The sequence below is a fragment of the Candoia aspera genome, chromosome 1 (assembly GCF_035149785.1).
Source record: "Candoia aspera isolate rCanAsp1 chromosome 1, rCanAsp1.hap2, whole genome shotgun sequence".
In the NCBI taxonomy this organism is placed as follows: Eukaryota; Metazoa; Chordata; class Lepidosauria; order Squamata; family Boidae; genus Candoia; species Candoia aspera.
In genome coordinates this window covers 45,530,670-45,555,092 of record NC_086153.1, presented here as the reverse complement: position 1 = coordinate 45,555,092, position 24,423 = coordinate 45,530,670, and the positions used below count along the sequence as shown (strand labels likewise).

The 24,423-nt window shown below is 35.4% G+C and overlaps 1 protein-coding gene across 2 annotated transcripts in view; it reads left to right on the top strand.

Annotated features, from left to right (window-relative positions):
* Positions 1–401: 401 nt before the first annotated feature.
* UBR2 (ubiquitin protein ligase E3 component n-recognin 2) overlaps positions 402–24,423 on the top strand; it is a 65,197-nt gene continuing 41,175 nt past the window's right edge. The window contains exons 1-11 of one of the 2 annotated variants that reach the window (XM_063303004.1): positions 402–652; positions 7,503–7,762; positions 11,689–11,767; positions 13,590–13,703; positions 14,478–14,608; positions 15,503–15,641; positions 17,172–17,234; positions 17,785–17,905; positions 18,802–18,909; positions 20,646–20,734; positions 22,522–22,620. In XM_063303004.1, coding sequence (XP_063159074.1) covers positions 575–652; positions 7,503–7,762; positions 11,689–11,767; positions 13,590–13,703; positions 14,478–14,608; positions 15,503–15,641; positions 17,172–17,234; positions 17,785–17,905; positions 18,802–18,909; positions 20,646–20,734; positions 22,522–22,620 — 1,281 coding nt within the window. In that variant the 5' untranslated portion in view covers positions 402–574. Of the gene's footprint in view, positions 653–7,502; positions 7,763–11,688; positions 11,768–13,589; positions 13,704–14,477; positions 14,609–15,502; positions 15,642–17,171; positions 17,235–17,784; positions 17,906–18,801; positions 18,910–20,645; positions 20,735–22,353; positions 22,453–22,521; positions 22,621–24,423 lie in introns of both variants that reach the window. The other variant, XM_063303009.1, reaches the window with a different exon arrangement.

The following is a 24,423-nucleotide window of genomic DNA, read 5'->3' as shown; positions in this document are numbered from 1 at the left end:
TACATGTGCAAAGGCACTACCATTTATTCTCGAATATATTCTTCTATTTAAGCAAACGAGGACAGTAAGCCTTGGAGGCAGCTCCGAAGCGGCAGCTGTACGGGCTGGAACAACATTATATGCACAAGGCAACTTGACATCTGGGCTACATTATACAAGACCATTTGGCGGTTGAAAGTGGGAATACGTCACCTCATTGAAGGGCAAAGCAGCCTTCGTCTTGAATTACTGAATCGGGGCTGCGAAAATCCGGACGGCGTCTACATGGCACTCAAAAGTAATAAAAGCCGCCATCGTTCGAACATTCGCAGCCCTTATCCGTGGTCGTACCTTCCTTTCGTCAGAGTGACTACATCTCCCACGGTGCCTCGCGAGATCCTAAAATGGATTCCCTTCCGTCAGTGAGGCGACACTAGAACAAGGGTGATTCCCCAAGTTGGAGGGCGTCTGAGTAAGAGCGGAATTGAGGTGGAGACCTAAACGGAAACTGGTTCTCCTGATAGAGGGGCTGGCAAGGGCCGGTTCCGGGTGTCACTTACTTGGCGACGGAGGTGGAAAGGGGAAGGAGAGGAAGATGGCGTCCGACATGGAGACAGAAGTGCAGGCCCTTGACAGGAGCTTGCTGGAATGTTCCTCCTCGGACATTGCCCTGGTGAGGCCCTTCTCAAGAAATTGCGGGCAGAAGTTGCGGGCAGAAGTTGCCTCCGGCGCGGGAAACCAAGCAGCGGGGGGCGGGCACGAGGAGCGAAAAACGGACGGAGACGGTAGACAGGTGGAGTGTCAGAACTGGGTCAAAGCAAAGGACGGTAGAAGAGCGAGGTTGGGAGGGCGCCGAAAGGAACTGGGTTCTCAGGCCTGTAGTTAGAAAAAATAAAGAGGCGAGTGGAGGGAGGAGATGGCGGGGCTCTGTCCTGGAGCGATGAGGTCCTGCAAGCTTCCGAGTATGAAGAGCTCCCAAAGTGTGGGAGAGATTCGGTAGACAGGTGGCAGAAAAGAGGACTGAAATTCTAGCCAAGAAAGGTAAGAAGGGGTTGCTCCCCTTTGGGAAGAGAGAATGAGGAGGCAAATTGGTTACAAAAGAGGCGGTTTGGAGGGTAGGGGAAGAAGGTTTTGAGTCCTTGGCTTGGACAGGCTAGGGAGGCAAAAACCTACTTCACCGTTTGGGTAAGGTAGGCAGTGTTCAGTATATCCTATGGTAAATTCTGGTCTTTGCTGTGTTGCTGGGTTCAAAACTGACTGAAAACTGAGCAATTGAAATGAATTGGTAACAATATTATAGGGTGGGTTTTTTTGTTTTGAAATCTTTACCAGCAGCTGTAGCATTAGCCTGCTGCAACTCAAAAATAAAGCAAGCAAAACACTTCTTTCATTACTTTGCTTGCTTTATTTTTGAGCTGCAGCAGGCTAATGCTACAGCTGCTGGTAAAGATTTCAAAACAAAAAAAAAACACCCTATAATATTAGACCAATTTATTACAGTAAATGTGGATACAAGGAGAAAAGGTCTTTTAATATAATTATTTTGCAGTCATACTGAGTGTATATTGCTCTATGAAGCAAGGAGTGTGAACCAACAATATTTGAAGTGTGCTCCATTTAGCTTACTTTCTATTCCAAGTGTAATCACATGTTTTTGTTTTCCCACAATAGAATTTGGTTTATTAGATTGACATTTATACTTAATTAACTATGTAGCTTATCCTGTCAGCAGATTCTAGAAGGTTAGCTATATAGGCCTATTATGGCAAATAATAAATAGAAAGGTTTATATTTTAAAGACTAAAATTTAATTATAGCATAATTTTTATCAATAATACCCCACTTCATCACAAATTTATAGTTTTTACAGACAAGTTATTTTAGTTTACTTCAAAATATTACACATTTAACGATCTCATTCTTTTGATTTGAAACCATGTCAGAAAAAGAAATGGATGTCACAAATTTGTTGGTCACCCCATATATTCCAGCTGGTATAACCAGTGCCCGTATTGTAGGAACTGTAGCCCCAACACATATGGAAAATACCAGTTTGGGGGGACTTCTGGGGAAGCAGTGGCAAATTGAAGATGGCTCCATGGTGAGTGGAGTTAGTGACTGCAGCAGAACGAGGGAGCGGGCGAATGGCTCAGCTTCTCGGAATTCCTCTCTGGACAAGAAAGAGGACTTGGGATCGCCTCCCTCCTGCCAAAAAAGCCAGCAGTCTCTGGAGGGTTTAGAGCATGGGTGTCCAACCTTTTGGCTTCCCTGGGCCACACTGAGTGAAGAGGAATTGTCTTGGGCCACACATAAAATATATAATATAGTTAATGTATGTAAGTAATAAAACTTCATTTATTTTTTATATTTTTATTATAAAATTTTTAAAAAGAGGACAACATAAAACTAGTGGAATATTTAACCTTGTTTTTGTGAAACTAATGCATCAGTGTCTGGTTCAATGGGTGGTTGCAATTGTCAGTGAGTTCTCAAGGTGTTCGTCAGAAATTTTAATTCTAATTTTACTCTTCTTGTGTTTCATCCTTGGGGCCGCATTACTAGATGTTCAGGGCCACGGGTTGGACATGCCTGGTTTAGAGCATTAGGAGTTGAGGGGTTGTTTCATCACACTGGGTGAGTCTCCTTCAATCCTTGCCAAAAAACGTTTTATGCAAGTTTTAAGGACTTAAAAGATTCATATTTTGGAATAAACAGCAAAAGGGTGATTAGAACGTTGATTTTGGAAAGTTATAAACAGACTAAGGGACCAGACAGAGTTGAAATAAGACTCTGAAATTAATTACAAGATTCGTTCCTGTGGGCTGTTTTGAAATTTTATAAAAGATATATGAAGAATTTGAATTAATTATAAGAAAAACATGGTAAGAGGGGATTTTGAAGGTAAGACTGTAGAGGGAACCAGAAAGAACTAAAGATTATAATTAAAAGAGAAGAGATCCATTAATACAGAATGAAACAAAATACCTGTGGAAGACTTCAAGGATATTTGGGAACAATACATGCAGAAGTTTCTCTCAAGATTGTCTGCTACTATAAAAATGGGACTTAAAGAGATTATAGAAGAGGAACAGATCTCACTGGACAAAACTGAGACTGAGGCTGATTATAATGTGGATATAAAAATAACAGGCTGTGAGAATGAAATGGAACAAGATGTTACACTGGATTTACAAATGAAACAAGCTGATGTTCTAATAATTAAAAGAGATATACAAATAACAAACCAGAAGGGTGACTTGGATAACCTGTTTGTTTTGGATTTACAAATGAGATCTGTTAAAGTTTTAAGGAGTTTTTGAGAAGAGACAAAGAGAAAATGAAATCAAGTGCTGGGAAAATGAAAAGAAATAAAGGAATTAAAAAGCAAGATTGTTAAAAACAAAGGGAAAAAATGTAAAGTGGGGCTATTTGATCAAGGTTAAAATATGTATGTTATTGTTTCTGGTAACACTTAATGGACTTTTGCTAACCAGCACTGAATGACTACGTTTTAAAGGTTTGTTTATAGATAAGTTATAAGATATGGGAAGAAGGGATTGTTTTGTTGTATTTTTAGAGAAAGTGATAATTATGTTGAAAGGAATATAAAATTGATTTATTGGATAAAGGTTAAATTACATATGTTAACTCTTAATGGACTTTTGCTGATTAGGATTGAATGATGGGGCTTTAAGAATTTGTTTATTGATATGAGATGAGATATGGGAAGAAGGGATCCTTTGTTGTAGTATCAGAAGATGATAAGTTACTGAAACTGTACTTGTCTTGATGAAGGGGGAAGTCATTTCTTTATGTATTTATTTACTATATTTTTCTTTTTTGAAGTTTTTAATTCTTAATTTTTCTTTTTTATATTTTTCCTAGTTTGTATTAGTTTTTTATCTTTGCATTTGGTAAACTGTAATAAAATTTATTATTAAAAAAAGGAAAATATCAGTTTGGGGAATGCTGATGTAATACTGATCCTCAGCACTGTCTAGTGGCAGATTGAATAACTCCTTTTGTCCTGGTTAATCAGAACACAATCTTCTTTTATAATAGTGTCAATGCTGGTTATTTGACCTATCTTTGTTTATGTGACCAGCTCTAAAGGGCAGATCTGATAGTTAAATGCCAAGTACAAATTCACTATTTGCCTAGTATTGAAGCATGATTGCTTCCAGATGAATAAACTACCGCACTCATTACCCAAATACTGCTATGATGCGTGAGCAATTAAGTAAAATTTTGCCCTTTAAATTGCTGTAAGTGTATAGATTGAGAGTTGTCCTGATGTGATTATTTACAGATTTATGGGGTATTATTTTTGATATCAGTCTTTTAAAATATAAGTAGTCAAGAAGAATTATATATTTAAAATAATAAAGAGTTGGTAAGTTCTCTCCTGGTTGCCTCATAATTCATTTATTGAGGTATCTGGTTCAAGTTTGTTCAGAGTTAAATAAATTCAGTTATTTGTAAAGGTAAGGTTCTAAAACATTAGAAATGTGTTAGTGACTTAGTAGCATATATATATATATATATATAGAGAGAGAGAGAGAGAGATTTACTATATGTTCATAGTCAGCTGAATCCTGTTTGCAGTGCAGCTATCTGAGTACTTGTAGGAAAATAGTTGTAAACTCTTACTCACTTTTTTACAGTCAATATGATCTGTTGTTACCTTTTAATCTTTCTATCAGCTGATAGTCTAGTATGCAGTTCTCAAGCTAATATTAAATAATATAGGTTTGAATATATATTTTTGAAATTTTATGATAATTAAAACATGGAAGTATGAATTAAAGTGTGAAAAATACTTTATCTATTCTATAACATATATAATCTATCTACTGTGTTGAGCAGACAATTAAAACTCAGTTATTATAATATTATTTGGGACTGTACTTTTTTTCTTCATTATATACCATAATTCTATAACTCTGATTCTTTATATAAACTATATATAGTTTCTTTACAAGTTATAATGTGAAAAAATGGTCACAAATGAGTATTATTAAAGATTGAAACAAGGATTAAATAAATGAATAAATGCTGCTGATTGCATTGTGGGACTAGAGAAGAGGCTTGAGTGTCTACTGAACTGAGTTCACAGTCCTTTACAGTAATATAAAATCTGCTACTGGGTACTTCATTGCAGTGGCCTAATTTAGATGGGAAAATTGTTTTTGTTGTACTGTTGTTTAAAAGTAAGAGCCATTACTTCTGGCATATAGGATTCTAGACTAGATCTCTGAGAGATCTGGTCCAATGGTTAGATTTTTCTCCATGTTCTCCATCTCTTTTTGTATCATCTAATTTGATGCTGTACTTAGATGAAAACTTGTAATATTTTGTAGCGTTTTGATAGGTTTTAAAGTGCTGTTGCTCAACTGTGGAATGTTCTTATTATGCACACTTCAGAGCATTTTACCATTATTTTGTATTTATTCACTTCTTTGCAAGTTACACTGTGAGAATTGCTGGTGATTTTGATCAACAATTCTCATCCTTAAGTACACTTCTGTTTCCAAGCTTTCTTGAGTAAAATACATAACAATTACTATATAATCTTTTAGATTATTGTTATAAATCAAGCTCCAATGCATTTAGTAGGACTTATTCCAAATACTTATGTATAGCATTTCAGTATTACACTAATATAAAACTGACATATATTTGAAAAATGTGTTTTCTGATATAATCCATTCTTAAAATGCATTAGGTATAGAATTTCAATGGGCACATAGTTCACTTTTCCTGAATGTATTCAGCAATTGGTCTTAGAGAATGGCTTTATAGCTGTACTAGTTTTAAAAGAGTATTAGGTGTCTGGTATGTATTATTTAAAAGAAAAATGAGAATTTGGCATGTTTTTAAGAAGACTTTTCTCATGCTACATATGTAATGAATTTTTTGGAATGGCTTTAAGAATTAATGGATATAGTTGCTGAAAGTTGTTTAAAAATGTGACTGGAAGTACTGCTTACATGGAGCATGACATTTTTTTTTAATGATTAGTCACAAATGTTGTAGAAAAGTAAGCTTCAGTGTAAATCTTATTTTGTTAGTTTGAAATGATAGTTTGTTTTAGCCCTCGTAGAATACAAAATTTTTCAACTTGTAGTCTGCTAGCTGACAGTACATTTATTTCCAGTTGTTTAGCTTGAACAATATTTCATTTAAGTATTTGACAAAATGAGATGTTTCAAATAAAACAAAGTTCCTGAAGTTAAATATAATACATTGTTGCCAGACACTGCTGATAACATCCTGCTTAGCAGTAAAATTAATTGGAGGGTTTTTTTCAGAAGACACCTTTTTCCCCCCTGTGGTCAAGGTCTGCACATACAGTGTTTATATAAATATTTATATAATATATTTATATAAAAATTGGGGAGGGGGAGTATGTTGGAAAAATCATGGTCAGGAATTAGCTAGGATGTGATTGTAATATATGTACATAAATAGAAATGTCAGCAAAGTTTTTTTTTAAAGTAAGGCCATTTTAATTCATCCTTGCTCACCTCGATTATATACAAGTTGCAACACCACACTATTGAAAGATCAGAGGGTGACAAATGTGCCATTTTTGTGCTTTATCATGTTGTCCCATAACTTAGTGTTATCCATTAGTTTTGAATTTCACTGCAGCAGTTCACAAGCCATAACATAGGCATGACACAGTATTTCTTTCTCTTAAAGTGCCTTATTTACATTTTCATTCTTGTTTCTTACATGTTCAAGATAAATGCCCATGATTCCTTTATAGGTGAAGGGTAAGGGAGATGAACTTGTGCAATTTTAATTGTTTTAAAATAGTTTTAATGGGCATATGTCAGCATGGTTGGTCTGTAGCAGAGCAACTTTTGTTTGCTTACAGACTATTTTAGCTGCAATAAAACATTAGGAAGAGGTCCAGATGTAAGTTTTGAAAATCTTTTGGTTCTGGGCATATAATGTTTGAAAATATATAATGAAAATGTCTACAAATGATATATATGATCATCTTTGGGACCAGCTTCCAAAAATATATGAGTGGTTGCTATAAAAGAAGCATTTACAGAAATGTTGGAGTGCCTGGTTCTTGTCTCAATCTATTACAGCAATTCTTGTACATTCCTGTGTACAACTTTATGATGATTGGTAATTCGATTGGTACTTTATGATGAATTTAACGAGTTTTGTTAAATCCTTAGGAAGATTTTAAAAAAAGAGTTTGAATTCCGTTTGGTTCAGACTTCTATTTTTGAACAACATTTATACAATATGTCGCATAGTAATTTCTTTGACGAAATACAAGAATGTATTGTACTGAAGAGAGGTGACATCAACTTCTTATTGGGTGTACTGCACTTCAGTATGTTCAAAGTGTTCCTTTGAATTGTGGGCATTAAAGTCAGCTTTAATGTTGACTTTAATGTTTTACAGTGCAGAATTAATCAGTAGCTTTTATTCTTGAAACTTTTGGGTAGCTATATCATATTTTAATTTTTAATTTTTTTTCACTTTTTTTCTTAAAGAAATGGCTGCAAGCATCTGATCTTCCTGAAGAAATATACAAGCACCTAGCCTATTATGTGCCCCAGATTTACTGCAGAGGTCCTAATCCAGCCCCTGAAAGAGAAGATATGCTTGCACAACATGTACTTCTGGGCCCAATGGAGTGGTATCTTTGTGGTGAAGATCCTGCATATGGCTTTCAAAAACTTGAGCAATCAAACAAACCTTCACATCTTTGTGGCCGGGTTTTTAAAGTTGGAGAACCCACCTATTCTTGCAGGTAACTGTACTAATCATTTGTTTTAAGCTGACCTTTAACATTAGCATGATTACATTGGTATGTTACTAAAATCAGTTAAATAGTTGTCATGTGTAATATTATTGAAATGTTCCTGAAGGTTTCCTGATCACTAGGGAATAAATTATTGGTGTGCTAATAAAATTACATCTTGGAAGACTATAACTATTGGAGACCAGTATGAAAATGGTAATAAAAATTAGATCAAATTATAATTTTTCATTTTGTGCCTTATTGAACATAGGGCTATTAAAAATCTTAAGTCCTTTTTGTAACAACCTGCTGACTCATGAGATTCTATGAATGTCACTGTACAAGGAGCTAATATTTTCTGTTGTTTTAACCTCATTTTAACATCAAAAGAAATTAACTACATGTTTAAAAGCAGTCTTCTGGTTACAGGAACAGGACCTTTTACAAGTGATTGTGTAAATAATGGTTAGTGTCATTGAATTTCCAAAATATCATATAGAACCAGGCAGCTGGCTTAGGATATGTAATTCTTCCAAAACCTTAAACATTGAATTTCAGAAGCAGTGGTAGCATCAGGACCAAAAAGACCAAATAAAAATGCTTAAGTTGAATATCTAGGGTAGGGTAAATCAAATCAGTTTGTAAAACTGCTTCATGGGTTTGTTCAAGATAGTAAAATTTATGGTCATCTTAAAATTAAGATGATCAGATAGTATATGCTTTTTCATAGATAAAAGGTTCAAAATGATAACCTGTGACCCATTGTTTTCTGTATGTACTTTTTAGCATGAAGTGCAGGTATTAAAACTGATCCTCATACAAACAAGAATTCTAATGCTTACCAGGATTTCAGCAGAGTCATACAGTAGCTTTCAAGCTAAGTCCAGAGTGGAGCTGTATTCTGAAATTCCTTCTTCTAGTTAATAGCCAAAGATTTTAAAAAAGATACCTGCTGACATGCCTTAGAGAAAATAAATCCACCTTTCTCAACAAGCAGTTGTAATTGGTACAGTGGAAAAGAATTTCCTTCTAAAGGAAGTTTAGTGGCATATACATTTTCTTAGAATAAGGAATAAATATAAGCTCTAAACATGCAAATGTGAGTAGATTAATAGGTACTGCTTCGGCGGGCAGGTAACGGCGTTCCGTGTAGTCATGCCGGCCACATGACCACAGAAGTGTCTACGGACAAATGCCGGCTCTTCGGCTTTGAAATGGAAATGAGCACTGCCCCCTAGAGTTGGACACGACTGGACTTAATGTCAAGGGAAATCTTTACCTTTAAATATATAAATCATCCCCAGAATTACATTCATCTTAACTACATTAATATTGCCTCAAAAAGAAAAAAAATGATTTTAAAAATTTGTACTTCTGGATTTGTAGTACTCAAATCTATTGTAAAGTCTGACATGCTCATTTTTATGTTTACAACACAGGATAAAATGAAATTTATTTTCTGCTGATTGTTCTGTTGATATAGATAAATATATGAAAATCCAGAAGTTAGAAAAGAAAAAGAGACTGAGTGGGAAAAACATCATAGCTGTAAAAAAGACTACAGTTTATAATATTTGATTCATAGGTCTGAGGAGAAATATGTAGAAGCAACAGTGCCTAACACACAATGAAAGGTAAAAAAGTTAAGTACCATGGGGTACTGTAACAAAACTTGGAAAGTCTTCAGTTCTCCAAAGAGATTACAGTGGTAGATTTAGAAAGTCAAACACTTTTCTACTTTGACAGAAACATGAAAAGACCGCTGGATACTATCACATGATCTGAGAATATGGCCAGAAATTTGATAAAATACAATAAAATTTTGGGGCCTTGTGTTGATGTTTAGGATCTATATCTATATATCTATATCTCCATCTGTCCATCCATTTCTTAGAGCTTAGTGAAACACTTTTAAATACTTTTATAATTGCTTTTTATCTATAGCATATGACAAGTTTTGATTAACCTCATTCTTTTTCTTCAAATATTTTCTTAATTATTTTCATTCTTCAATTTTGTTGTATTTCTGAGAGATATTGGGTTAGATTAGAAGACAAAGCTGTGGGATTTTTCAAGCAGTAATGAGGAAATGAAGTCTATTTGCATTATTTATTTATCAAATTTTATCACCGCCCATCTCCCCTCAAAGGGTAATAAAGACGTTTTGTACTGGATTGAATTGTCACTTTAGGAAGATGCATAGGTTGTTAACTATCTCAACTTGTTCCTTATAGCAGTTTGAATCTTATTTGATATTTTCTGGGGGCCTTCATAATGGTACTTAACTATGCTGATATGAGAAGCTTACAGTATGATTTCCTTAGAAAGCCTGTGAAGTTACACTTACATTTAATTATTTACTGTAGTCTATATTTATGTCAGAATTTTATCTTTATATACATAAAATTAATATTTTTATTTTGTTACATGGAAATAACTTACACATGCATTAAATTGCATACTGAACATAGTCAGCATAATTTTTAAATGAATCATTTAACTTTGAGCATAAAATATAATATCAATCCTCCATTGCATCAATTAAATGCTTGTTCATAAGTAGAAAGGGACACGGTGGTGCTGCGGGTTAAACCGCTGAGCTGCTGGGCTTGCCGATCAGAAGGTTGGCGGTTCGAATCCGCGTGACGGGGTGAGCTCCCATTGCTAGTCCCAGCTCCTGCCAACCTAGCAGTTCAAAAACATGCAAATGTGAGTAGGTTAATAGGTACCACTTCAGCGGGCAGGTAACGGCATTCCGTTTAGTCATGCTGGCCACATGACCACGGAAGTGTCTACGGACAAACGCCGGCTCTTTGGCTTTGAAACGGAGATGAGCACCGCCCCCTAGAGTCAGAAACGACTGGACTTAATGTCAAGGGAAACCTTTACCTTAAGTAGAAAGTGGGCATACAGTACGTCTGCTATCCAAATCTATGAGTCCGAAATGATTTTATCTTTCCATTGTTAAATAATTGTATAATGTATCCATAATTTTTCACATAGTAATAAATTTCAAATTTGGGGTATATAATTCAAAAGCACATTCACATGATTATTGTAATACTGTAGGGTATTAACAATTTTGCAAATATCAAACCAAAATGGGATATTAATTAACAAGCTCATATCATATGGATAAGTATACTCATCTGTATTGCAGTTTTAGTATAATGGGGGTGGTAGTCAGCCCTTTTTGAATATTTTTAAAGGAATCTAATGGACATGAAAAAGATTATATTTTTTTCATCATTTGATAGGAGATATTCTTAATATTAAATAAATAAAATTTTAAAGAGTCTGCCATTAATTCGCTAGCATAGGAAATAGTACTTTATTCCAAAGCTCTTGAAGACAACTAATAACCACCTTAGTACAGTAATAACTTTTAATGGTTTTTTGAAATTTGCTGTAGGTTTGGACACTAAAAATCATTCATATAGTGATAATAGTTCAGGAGTTTTAGACAGACAAAACAGAAAGGCCAAATTGCAATTCAAGAAGTGTTTTAATTGAATATATGTCATTTCACAGTTCTACAGAGTTTAAACTCCTCCTGTAATAACTCAAATAGCTTAAAAATCTGATTTAAACTATTAATCTATAATAATGCTTTGTAGTTTTTTAAAAATTATTTATTTGCTAAAATATTGTCTGTTTCTGAAGTTACCAGCTTTTTCCTCATAATTTCATAACATAAATATAAAAGTTCTGCTGCTTACTCTTAGAAATGGATGGCTGAAGGACAAAAATAGAGACTATCATTTATGCAGATGTACATATACCTAATCCCCTCTCCTCATTTTCTCTCCCTTACTCCCATTTTGTTACCCTTAGCTAATGAACAAGATTTCCATGTACATAGAATGGCCTGAATTTTTTTTTCTTGAGCGTATAAGTATTTTTGTGCATTTCCTTTTCTTTTTTTCCTCCATCAGAGATTGTGCAGTTGATCCAACTTGTGTATTATGCATGGAATGTTTTCTGGGAAGTGTTCACAGGGAGCATCGATATAGGGTTAGTAAGTTTGTTTATTACTTTAGTGATTTTTTTTTTACTTTGTTTCAGCGTATACTTCATAGGGCTATACAAATCATTGCCCAACAATACCAGACAAAACCACAAAAATAATGCTCCTCAATACATGGAAATAGTTGTGACTTCCGAAAGGCTCACTGAGGCTATTTTGAAAATTAGAAGTGTGTAGTGTTTGGATCTGAAGTGTGGAAGGGTGCTTTGAATCATGCATGGCCACCCTCACTGTACCCATAAGCAGCTCCTTGAATGAGCTGTGGCTACCTTGCAAGGCTGAAAAAGGCATCATTCCTTTAAAGAGCAGCTGACAGGTATAATGAGCGTGCCCATGCCAGATCTGAAAGATGCTTGTGCACTTCAGATTCAAATTCTGTTTACCTGTCAAAGATCTTCCCAGATCATCTGCATATATGTTCACACACACAAGACACTTCTACCAGCACTTCTGTTTTGCTTTGTTGCCAATCCTGGCAGAAATGTCTTCTGGAATCTATGTACAGATGATCCGAGAAGGCCCTTTAAGTAGCTGAGCAGAACTTTCAGGAGGACACCACTGCCTAAGTGCTTCAAGGCATTTAACTTGTAATAAACTCCATCCCCTCCCCTTCCCTGGGTAGCCAGCCAGCCTTCTTATGTCATCTCCATCCTTTTTCCAGCCCCCATTTTTGTTGCATTCCTAGAAGAAGAAGAGCTGTTTTTGTATATATGTGCAGTTGTATATTTCTGTATGAGAGCATGGTCTCTATGTGTGAGAGAGAACAGCTGGTATATGCAGATAGGGGTTGGTTTTATAAAAGGGGTACCTTATTTTAGAGGAAATTAATTTTAATAAGTAGATATTAATTCAGTTAATATACGTGTATTTCTTTCTTTAGGCCCTGGCCTTTGTTTTTGTTTTTTGGAGTGTGGCTCCTGGAGTGTACAGTGCATATACACAGACATTCAAATGTGTTACGTATATACATTTACTGGGTGGGGGGAGTTGCAGCATTGGTTTGAGGAGAAATTGAAAACCCTTGGTTGATAAAGTGGGGGACTTGGGCATTGTACAGGATTTGTATCAATGTTTAGCCATTTATTTGTTTGCTTATTAGTCCACTCTTCCTTTGGAGTGGGATCTTCTTAAATTCAGAGTTGTCTTCTTTTGGGGTAAATATTAAAATTCAAAGCTTCCTAGAGCTTAAATTGTTGTCTAGTTATCACCACATTTACTTTGCAAAGTGGAAGGAGGTACTTGCCATAATTACTGCAATAAATGCTTATTTGTCAATGACCATGAATTAGTAGGAATTGTAATCTGAAGACAAGTCAGCATTTCCCATAAACTAGGAAAGGAATTTTGGAGTCATGGCACATAATTCAGTGAAATCGTTGCACTGTGTGCAGCTGTTGTTGAAAAAGAAGCCAAAGTCCCTGTTAATATTCATCATCAATGATATATCTATACCACTTTTCTGATACCTGTAGCGATAGCACTTTTCAAGTATCAACAACAGGACATAAAATAATGTGGAGAAAATGGGTAAGAAAAATCCCCTTCCCCTAACTCCCATAACACTAGAGTTCAATTTCTACTCCATGAATTTAAGCTTGGATTCTAAAATGTTACACATAGCTCTAGCAGTGGTATTCATACTTGCAGTTCTTGCCCTGGGGAATGCTTACCCTATGGAACTGTGAAGAGCATCTAAGTAATGTTTTTGTTCTCTGAAATTTGCTATCAGCCTTTGGATCAACATTTATCTGTGTTTTCATTTGACCAGTATTTTTTCTCCATTCTTGCACATTTTAAATAATACTTTAGATGACAACTTCAGGTGGAGGTGGTTTCTGTGACTGTGGTGACACTGAAGCTTGGAAAGAAGGTTCTTACTGCCAGAAGCATGAACACAGTACTTCAGAAACTGAGGAGGAGGAGGTAACAAGATGCTGTCATCTAAATTATAGTGTGTGATGCTGAGATAATAGTGTGGAATGAAGAAGAGGATGGAGACTAAAATTTGAGACTACACTACCTCAGCCTACCTGTCATCACAGAACTTCTTTACTCAATCCTGTATGGACAAATGGTTTTATTCAGCAGATTTGGGGTTTTGTGTTTTGTATTCTTAATTTCAGCAGATTCCCCCTTCTGTGGAAATGATCCGTAATAATTCTGTTTGGGTAAGCGCATCCCATGAATGGAAGCTGGAGAAAGGCCAGGAAAAACGTTCATAATATTTTTAGTTACCACTGCTGAACGATTATACATGTAGCATGCCACTGCTATGTTTTCATACTGTCTACCCATGAAAAAAATTACCTTAATTTCAGAAAGATGACAAATTCCAGGTAGTTTAGCCTGAGCTGGAGCTATTTTATTTTGCCTAAGGTAATAGTAGTGTTTCCCTTATTTACTTACCCTCTGTACTTTGTTTATCTGTTTACCTATGTCTTATTTATTAACATATATCTGAATCCTTTTATATCTCATTTGATTCTGGAAGATAGAAAAGAAATGGAAAAAGCAAAGTGAATGTCAGATAAATATTCAGAAAAGCACTGCAATGAAATAGTTGAATTCATTTGGGTGTATTCACAGTCAATATTTTCATAATCCCCCCAGAGATAACTCTTGTTGAATCTCACAATAGAAAAAAAATGAGAAAATGTAGTCTCAATATAATAATATTTCCACTTTATCTTATTTTAGGACCCTCTTGTGCACTTGTCAGAAGATATGATAACAAAAGTGTATGGTATTTTTGCAATCGTGTTTCAGTATGCTGTAGATATATTAACATGGGAAAAGGAAAATGAGTTGCCACCAGGTTTAGAAACAGAGTAAGTAGAAGACCAAATCTCAGCATGGGATTCCTAGTTTTAATAAAACATTATTATGATTACTCTTAAATACTAAAAGGGAAATTATACTGGAGTTCTTTGTAAAAAGTGACTTGAATTATAATGGCTTCATGAATGTCAGTTAAGGCAGTAATACCACAAACAACTTACCTCAAAGTTATACATTCAGCTCCAAGCTTCTTACATCACCATAAAAGACTCACTGAGTGACTGTATCCAAAAGAACCAAATCAAATTCCAAGAAAGGTCTTTTCAGCTAGAGTTTAAAGTCAGGATTTGATGGTAGCCTTCATGGCCTAGCATTGTTTCAGTTTCTTTACCAAGCCCATGATTGCTCCCTAATTACCAGCAGTCCCTTAACCTGCCAGAGCCCAGGTTTTATCAGCTTTTTTTTTTTTTCAAGAAGTTACTCTTGAGTAGTCTTGCCAAATTTAGAATTATATTTTGTAGTATCAACATGTAGTAATTTAAATGGAAGACCATCCAAGCTTCCTTGGCTGTTGGGTAGCCTAAGCAGTTAAAAAAAAGACCTAGGAAGAAAGCAATGATGCTTCTGTATTTTTGCCAGGAAAATATTGTGGATGTTTCTGTGTAGTCAGACCTGATGACATCTTTACTTTTGTCAGTATTCCTTTATTCTACTCAATTTGAGCACTGAAGGCAGCTTACAATAAATGAAATGTCCAGATAAAAAGTCAATAAAATTTGTCATGGGATCCAGTGTTCTTAGTGGTATTACTGTATTATATTAATAATAGTAAAACTTTAATTAAGTTTTCCTTAATTAACATAATGAATAATGGAAAATGATGCCAAAAATACTATAACTGATTTGAATTATTGAATGTATGATTTGTGATACTGTCTTTACAGCAAGAAAAATGATACTTATTACTGCATGCTTTTTAATGATGAAGTCCACACATATGAACAAGTTATTTATACACTTCAAAAAGCAGTCAATTGTACACAGAAGGAGGCCATTGGGTTTGCAACAACTGTGGATAGAGATGTAAGTTATTTATTTAAGCTTAATATTTTACTTAGAAATTTATTATATCTTTGTATTGTAAATTCCTTGGTACTGACTAGTAAAAAAACTATCTAGAAGAATATGGGGTGTGACAGTTTCCAGAACAATATTAGAGCATAGTTCACTGCTTACATATTCTTACTAATGTGCAATTAATAAGAATTTAAATAATGCAGATTCTCTTCCTATCTCTTCTGCAGTATATGCTGTACAACCTGGGGCAGTTTGTACTAGATGCCTTCCCAGTCTGAGAAACTTTTGCAGTATAACAAGTCATCTTAACTGTGAATCAGGGAAAGCATGCTTTTTTAAATTTCAGTATACTAAGCCACTTGCTTAAATCCATACTTTATCAAGCATATCAAATGATTTAAAGTGACTTATAAGGTCGCCATGAGTCGTAAACGACTCGAAGGCAACTAACAACAACAGCATGCATGCACATCATGTCTTTGATCTAGGAAGTAGTCTATACATTCATTAAATAAATTCCAGCCCCCATTACATATTTTCATCACTTTGAAGCCTATCTGCCTTATTTACCAGTATGAAAAAATTCAGTGGCCCTCAAGATGTTTTCCTTTGAGATTTATGAGCATTTGCAGACTATATGAAGGGATGAGGGGATTTGTGAAATATTTAAGAGGGAGGAAGGACAATAAGATTGTAATTATCTGTTGTAAAGAAGGTTGGAAGTCATTTATATATTTCTTAACTTTAGTCTTTCTTTTTCTTTTCTTGCATTTTTCTTTTTTTTCCTTTTGATTCGTCTTTTATTATATGAAAATTTTTAATAAATATAAATAAAAAGAAGAGACTTATGAGCATTTGTCTGACTTTTTTTTTCCTTTGAAAAAAATCTCCAAATTAAATCCTCTTTCATCATAATGCGTGAGAACTTGTAGGAAAAACACACAGAGTCATTTATATGTACAGCACTAATTTTACCACTGATTTGCATAGCTATGTATATGCTTATTGTAAATATAAACTTCCATAGGTTAGCTTACTGAATATGCAGATCTTCAGTTTTGGTAATGTACTGAATCTATAATTATTTGGTACTGTAATAAGCATGTCATTGTTGATATTTGGTAAATGTAATATAATTCAAGAGCAGAGAATATAGTTGACTGTAGTCCTGAACTTTATGGCATCCATAGGATTTAACAATTAGCCATTTTTAAAACTATTCAACATGCATTAAAATGCATTATGCAGTCTTTTTTTCTTTTAAGAGTCTCATTCCTTCATGTCATTTTTTGAGACTATATGGAAATGGAGATTGATGTGGAAGTTAGTTGGTACTGAAGCTTTTTCTCTCTACAGTAATGCTTTTCCTTTCTGATACCCTCTTCTTCTGCATAGAAGACTACATGACAAATGATGTGTAATGATCACTAGTACTGATAGCTTGCAGAAAGCTTCTGAACTTGGCCAGCTGATCTCTATCTTAAAGTTTTAATTATATTTGAATGACTTGCTAATTGCCATGTGATTGTTTAATAGGGGCGCAGATCAGTTCGCTATGGAGATTTTCAGTACTGTGACCAAGCCAAATCTGTGATAGTGGTAAGTTATATTGCCTAATTTTCCTTAATTAATAGTAAATTGTTGGTTCAGCACTACCATCTCACAATTCTAGCCTATCTGTACTTATAACCGCCCAGGGTCCCCCATTGGGGGAGATGGGCGGTGATATAAATTTAATAAATAAACAAACAAACCAAAAATGCATGTATTAAAGTTGCAAAGAAGCAAAAGAAATATTCTGTTCCAAAAAGAAGTAAAGAAGATAATTATTCAATATTGCAAGATAAAGTCTATCCAGGCTTACAGGTATGAAATATATTTGATTGTCCCTTTGCTGCAATTAAATTATATTGGAATCAAAAAGGTATGAGAATTTAAATCAACGTATGATGCTACTCTTATCAGTTTGTGAGGTAACTCAAAAGAACATACTGCATTAAAATTGTTGGCATATTGTATTAAGAATTAAAGCTTGCAAACAATATTTTCCTTAGTTTTTTAATGTTTAAGTGAACACATCTTACACAAAAAGGCTTTGTTTTGATGAAACATTTAACTTTTATGCCCTTCCTCTCTCACTCATCTTAAGAGAAGTACCACTCGCCAGACTCGGCCATTGAAGGTTCAAGTTATGCATTCATCTATTGTTGCCCATCAAAGCTTTGGTCTGAAACTTCTTACTTGGCTGAGTAACATTATCAGTTATTCAGGTACTGGAATTAAAATATGATCTTAAAAAAAGATCTGAGGGAAAATGTATATGAATGAAAAACTAGAAAATATTTTCTGGATACTGAATGGTAGATTATGTAGAACAGCATGTTTCTACACATTCAAAATGTTCTTTACTCTGGCATTTATTATAAGCAAATGTTCTGATTCATTACTGATTTTTTTACTCAAACCATAGCAGCGAAAATACTTTGAACTGGAAGAAATTTGTAATTAGATCTCTTAATATTATTTTCCTAAAATAAACTGTAAGAATATTTTGCATTGAAATTTTATTGTGGAAGGTACCCTTTCTTAAATATTAGTTCCGTATTCCAAATCATCTCATGGAAGAAAAACATAATGGCACAATTGTGCCTCATTCATGCCCTCAGCAGCAAGGGAGAAAGGATGGTCAGAGTAGGCAGAAAAGTTTAACTTGGCTTTGGTGAATTCTTAGTTTGTTTATATAATGTGTGGAGAACCCATGTCCCTTCTTTGGCACTTGACATCATGGACAGTTTTAAGGGATGCCAGGAAATATAGTTCAACAGCATCTGGAAGGCAGCTGATCTCTCCATTTTGGCTATGTATACTAAAAGCAAATTCAGCAATATTCCACATTGAAAATTCTGTTGCAAAGTCATATCTGTTCTTTTGAGGTGGGAATCTGTGCCACGCTAATTTAAACTCTTAGGAACTTGAAGAAGTGTAATTACTATTATACATGGCTAGTGTTAATTTAAATAGGCAATGTAAATACCTCCAGTGCTAGGGTTCTGTATTTAGTGATGAAATGTCATAATTATAAGAGAACTACATGTGTGTGAAATTTGATTATGGAAGCAGACTGATGCCTCCTTTTGCCTCTTTTGTTTCCTTTCTTTTTAATTAGATGGCCTTCGTAGAATATTGTGCCAAGTTGGCTTACAGGAAGGAGCAGAAGGAGAAAATTCTTCCCTTGTTGATAAATTGATGCTTTCTGATTCTAAACTTTGGAAAGGTGAATGATTTGTTGTTCTTCTCTTTTGTTAAAGAAAATAAATCCAATGAAACCAAACATAGATACATTTTCTGTGGCCTGCTATGTAGTGCGTGCTTCTTTGGCCATTTTCTTGCATGGCATTTAAAAGACGTGTTTTTGCTATGTGCCAAATATAAGACTAATTGTAAGCATTCTCTTTAAGAAGTTATTTCTATTAACAGTTCTAATATCTACTTCTGACTAAACATGCATAGGATTATACTACAATCCCCTTATAACTATCTAAGGGACTGCCTCTCCCCATTTATATCAGCCCATCCCATGAGATCTGGCAGAGAGGGCATGCTGCGGATAGCATCCACTAGGGACGTACATTTGATGGGTCCCAGGTGGCGGGCCTTCTCTGCTGTGGCATCCACCTTACAGAATATTCTCCTCCCCCCCCCCCATTCAGTTAGCTCCATCTCTTTTGACATTTCGGAAGTCCCTCAAGACCTGGTTATGCCACCAGGACTTGGGGGTCCCAGGGAACCGGAGATCTGTTGAGATGGTGCCACTATTGAGGCGGATGTACTCATTCTCTCTGCCTGGGGTTTGTATGTATTTCTGTTTTAATTATTTTTTAATGTTGATTTTTATTTTTTTTAATGCTTGTTTATGCACTGTTTTTATTTGATTATTGTACGCCACCCAGAGTCACTTCCCACGAGATGGGCGGCTATATAAATTTGACAAACAAACAAACAACTAGTAGAACTAACTTTTCAGGGTTGGTTAGTTTCTGAGCAGGGTTTGGAAGCATTTGTATTCTGATCCTTTTCTTCATGCTGGCACCTAGTACTGAAAAGCATCTTCAGGTATCCTGACTGAAATTCACTGTGACTGATAAAGCAGCACCTTTCTTTTCAGAATTTGTAAATACAGTATATACTCATCACAGTATTTCCTTTCTGGGTAAGCAACATTATGCAAAGCACAGAAAAAAAGTAAGAAGTAATAAGCAAAAGTAAGGCAAGAGATAAAAGGAAAGAAAAGGAAATCTATAACTATTTTACACCTACACTATTCACCATACCTCTCCATACCTTTCTGTGCTTCCCAAACATTCTTGCTTCTACCATGTCCTGAAATTAATTCATACATACTTTGCCTGTTGCTCTTTAAACTTCTCATCTCTATTTCTGAGGATCCCAGTAATGTCATACAAGCACAACTCTTCCTTCTAACCCAGTCACTCTTCCTTCATATAACTGTTTAGATTTTCAGTAATTCTTTCTCTCATCAGGTTGGAAAGAACCTTACAGGCCTTCTCATCCAACCCCTTGCTCAGTGCCTCATACCATCCCAGACAAATAATTGTCCAATATTTTCTCGAAAACTTCCAGTGATGGAGCGCCCATGACTTTAGGAGGTCGGCTATTCCATTGCTCGCTGACATATTACAAAATGGGCAGAAGCATGTTCATATACGCAGCCATTTTCATTTGCTTTGACAAATAATCATTTCTCACAATGGGCCACACACTATCTACTACCTTTCTACCAACATTTTCTCATCTTAAGATTTCTCCATTATTTTCCCATCTTTAGTAAACATCTATCAGTATGCATTCGTTCATTGATTTAGAGGCCATCTGTTACATAATTGTTGTATAGTATAAAAATGTTTAGTATTATTTTTTTTAATAGACTATTATCATGCAAGTCCACGTTAATGTGTATCTTTTCCTGACACTTTCCCACTCCACCCCCAGGAGCTAGAAGTGTGTATCATCAGTTATTCATGAGCAGCCTACTTATGGATTTGAAATACAAGAAACTGTTTGCTTTCCGGTTTGCCAGAGTGAGTAACTTCCTCTCATCCAGTGAAAAATTCTTTGTAATGATATTACCAATCTGGCTTGGTTCCAACTGCACCTTTGACTCTGGATGTAGTTGCACTCCCCCTACAAAAGAAGATCCATGGTTTGGGAGTCCTCTTGGACTCATGCCGCCTGCTGTAGCAGCAGGCAGAAGCCAGTTGTGGGCCTTTTAGGATCAGGAGACTCTTGCACAATGATTTGTAAACTTCCACAAATTCAAAATGCAGCAGCCAGTCTGCTAATTGGAGGTAGCAAATTAATCAGTGTTACACCTCTGTTGTGGTTACTGCAATGATTATAAATATGGTTCTAGGTCAGATTCAAAGGACTCTGCATAACTTGACCCTTGGATTCCTATAGGACAGTGTATCCCATCTAGTTTTGGCTCAACCCATGTGGTCTGTGAAGTGTCACCATCCCAGATGAAGTAAATAGGGTGGGAACCTGATGATGCTCCTTCTCAGTGGCTACCCCTCTCTTTAGAATATCTTGCCTCCTAAGATATAGAATGACCCTAAATTAGTAGACTCTATGAAGGCATTGCAGATTCAGTTTTTTGTAAGGCATTTGGATACTAATGGTAAAAAGACTGTCATTCATTAGTTGGTTGAATTATTATTATTCAGTTATTTACCTGTTGTTGCTTCTGGTCTGTTGTAAATCCCTTGAGTCCCAAGAAGAAGGCAGGCTATAAACATTTATATAAACAAATAATACGAATTCAAACAAAATAACAAAAGTTGAAACAATAAAAATCTGTTACAAGGATTTATTTATTAGATTGAAGTTACATGCGTAGTGCTCTCTCCCATTTTTCTCCACAACAACAAACTTCTGAAGCAGGTTGCTAAAAGAGTGACTGCCCCTAAATCATCCAGTGAGATTGTGTAGTTTAGAGTGGATTTGAACCTGGTTCTCCCCAGTGCCAGTCCAATATTTTAAGCACTACACCACACTGGTTCTCACCAAATGCTTGATGGAACTCGGGTTCATCTGAAATTCTTATACAGTGGAGATGATTCTCTTTATTTAAGTCAGTTACTTGTTTCCTTTTAGTTCTTCCTTTACTAGAATATTCCAAATCTAAATGTGAAAATTCATATTCTCCTGTAACTATGGTAGCACATGTAGCCATTTTAGCAGAAAGTACCTGGCAGTTTAGATGAAATTTTAACTTTTTAAAAATGTATGTCACTTTAGCACTTCTCCTAACAAATATTATTTTATGGGGTGAAAACTAATAATGTTCAATTTTCTGTTAACTCATAAGAAGTCCATTGTGTATAATGCAAAAAAAAAATCTATATATTGCACAATTCCATCAATTTGCTTTAAATATTGATTGAATCCAGAAATGTTTCCTAGAACAATAGATATATTTGGTATTTCTATTTAATTTCCTATTTATTTGAACCAGTTAACTTCAGTAGCTACAGGTATGCCCTCATCCATAGTCTAGTAATTTGAGGTATAAAAAATTGCCAGTCAGTCTGTGTACAGCAGTGCAGTTTTAGGACATAGTTGTCCCATCACAAATATTAAGCTTAGAGAAAATATCCGATCAGTGCGGATTAGAGGTGAATTTCCCCTTGTTGTTTAGAATTATCGGCAGTTGCAGAGAGATTTTATGGAGGATGATCACGAGCGGCCAGTGTCGGTGACTGCTCTCTCTGTTCAGCTCTTCACTGTACCTACTCTGGTGAGTAGTGCTACCTTTTTTAAAACTGATAGTCGGCACCCTTTGCCTTTTTTGCCTCCTTCTTAATAGAATTATGAGCGATTGCAGAATGATTATGTGAAAGATGACCACGACAGAGAGTATTCAATTGCTGACCTCTCGGTGCAGATATTCACAGTACCTTCTCTTGTAAGTATTTAAATGTTGAATGAAACCCGCTGTTTGCTTTGAATGCCACTTAAACCTAATACAGATAATGTATTGCTATTTTATATGGAATCCTAAATATAGATAGAGTCTTATATAATACCATGATGAAAAAAGACAGAGTCTGCCTGTAACAAAATTACAACCTGTTAATTGAAGGAAAAGAGCCAGTATGTGGTAGTGGTTAAGACACCAAACTAGAAACCTGGAGACCATGAGTTCTAGTCATGCCTCAGGCACAAAGCCAGCTGCCCAGAAGAAGGTATCATATTTCACTCCAATGTATGAGTCTAATAAGTAGGTCTTCTAAGCACGTACAGTATACTAAGACCTCCTCTGAATATTTTTCCCCCCCAGCAAATATGCTCTTAAGTTTTCCTGATTGTTGGCCATGTTTTGTCTTTATCCAGTATGTTTGTTGCTTCTTTCTCTTCTCTCCAACTTTTATGCCCAGTTTTGTCCCAGCCCAACTTCTTCACTGCATTTCCTTCCTTTTCTTACTAGATATTATCCTTTCATTTATCAAATTATAGCCAAGCTTAACCATTTCCCTTTTAATATCATTGCCACATAATTCCTGAATGTGCTCTCATACTCTGAATATTGCCTAACAATCATGACTGTTCTGGCCCACCTAATTTCACTTATTCCTAAAACATCAAATTTAGTGTGCCTTATTTCCAATTTGGTGATTTCAAGTTTTAATTGGTTTGTGCTTCTCACATTTATGCTATAAATAGATTTGTACTTGTAATATGAGGAACTCCTCTCTCAGTACTGTCAGTATCAAGTAACTCAATGTCCTTTCAGCTTTGGCTCAAGATGTAGGAATCTCATCAATTGCCTAAATTAATAAACCATGTCCATAGAGTCTTTTAGGTAACAGTGTAGAAGTGGTTTGCTACTGCATTCTTCTGAATTTGATTTTTGAATTCCATCTCCTAAATTGCTTGGCTTCCCTTATATCTTCAGAGCCCATCTGTCCTCACATCAGCTGTGGATTTAATATAAGAATTATCCTTCCCCCTTTGACCTTACCAAGCAAAGGTAACTCTACCAAGAGCTCCCTCTCCCACTGGCATCACTCTTACCCATTGGAGCTATTAAATCTTCCCGCTATGTCAAGGTGGTAATGCTTGGTAGGGATTCCCCATGTTCTCTTTCTCCCTGCCCCTTCCCCATCTAGGCCTTTCCAATCTGTTTTCCCCACATTTTTCTCTACTGCTTCTTTGTCTCTTTCTAAATTTTTTAAAATCAGTGCTATGGCTGGGGGAGGGGAAAGTTGATTCTTATTACAATTATTAATGTAATATTTTTTTTAAAAGCTTACAAAATGCAATAAATAAAAATTGCAATTGGAGCCCGCAGCCTGCCAGCTTTAGAGTATGATCCTTGATTTGCTATACCAGTGGTTCTCAAAATGTGGTCTGGAGACACCTGGGGTCCTTGAGGCCCTTTCAGGAGGTCTGCAAAGTAAAATTAAAAAAATATTTTTAAATTTCTTGGTTTAATTTCTAACATAGGTAAATATTGATAGAATCAACCCTGATGTCCTAACAAGCAGGAACCACGCCGAGACGAGGAATAGGTCTCTAGTGTTTTATTACTGCTACATTAGACAGAAAATCCTAACTGTTAGCGACAAAACTCAAAACAAATTAGACTCCAACAGTCTTTGAGTTTAGAAATAGAAAAACACGTTATTTCGCTCTCTCTCTGAGGTTCTACGGTTTGCAAAGTGTGGTGGACTTTCCAGGAGCACGATGCAACGTGTCCAAAAGAAAA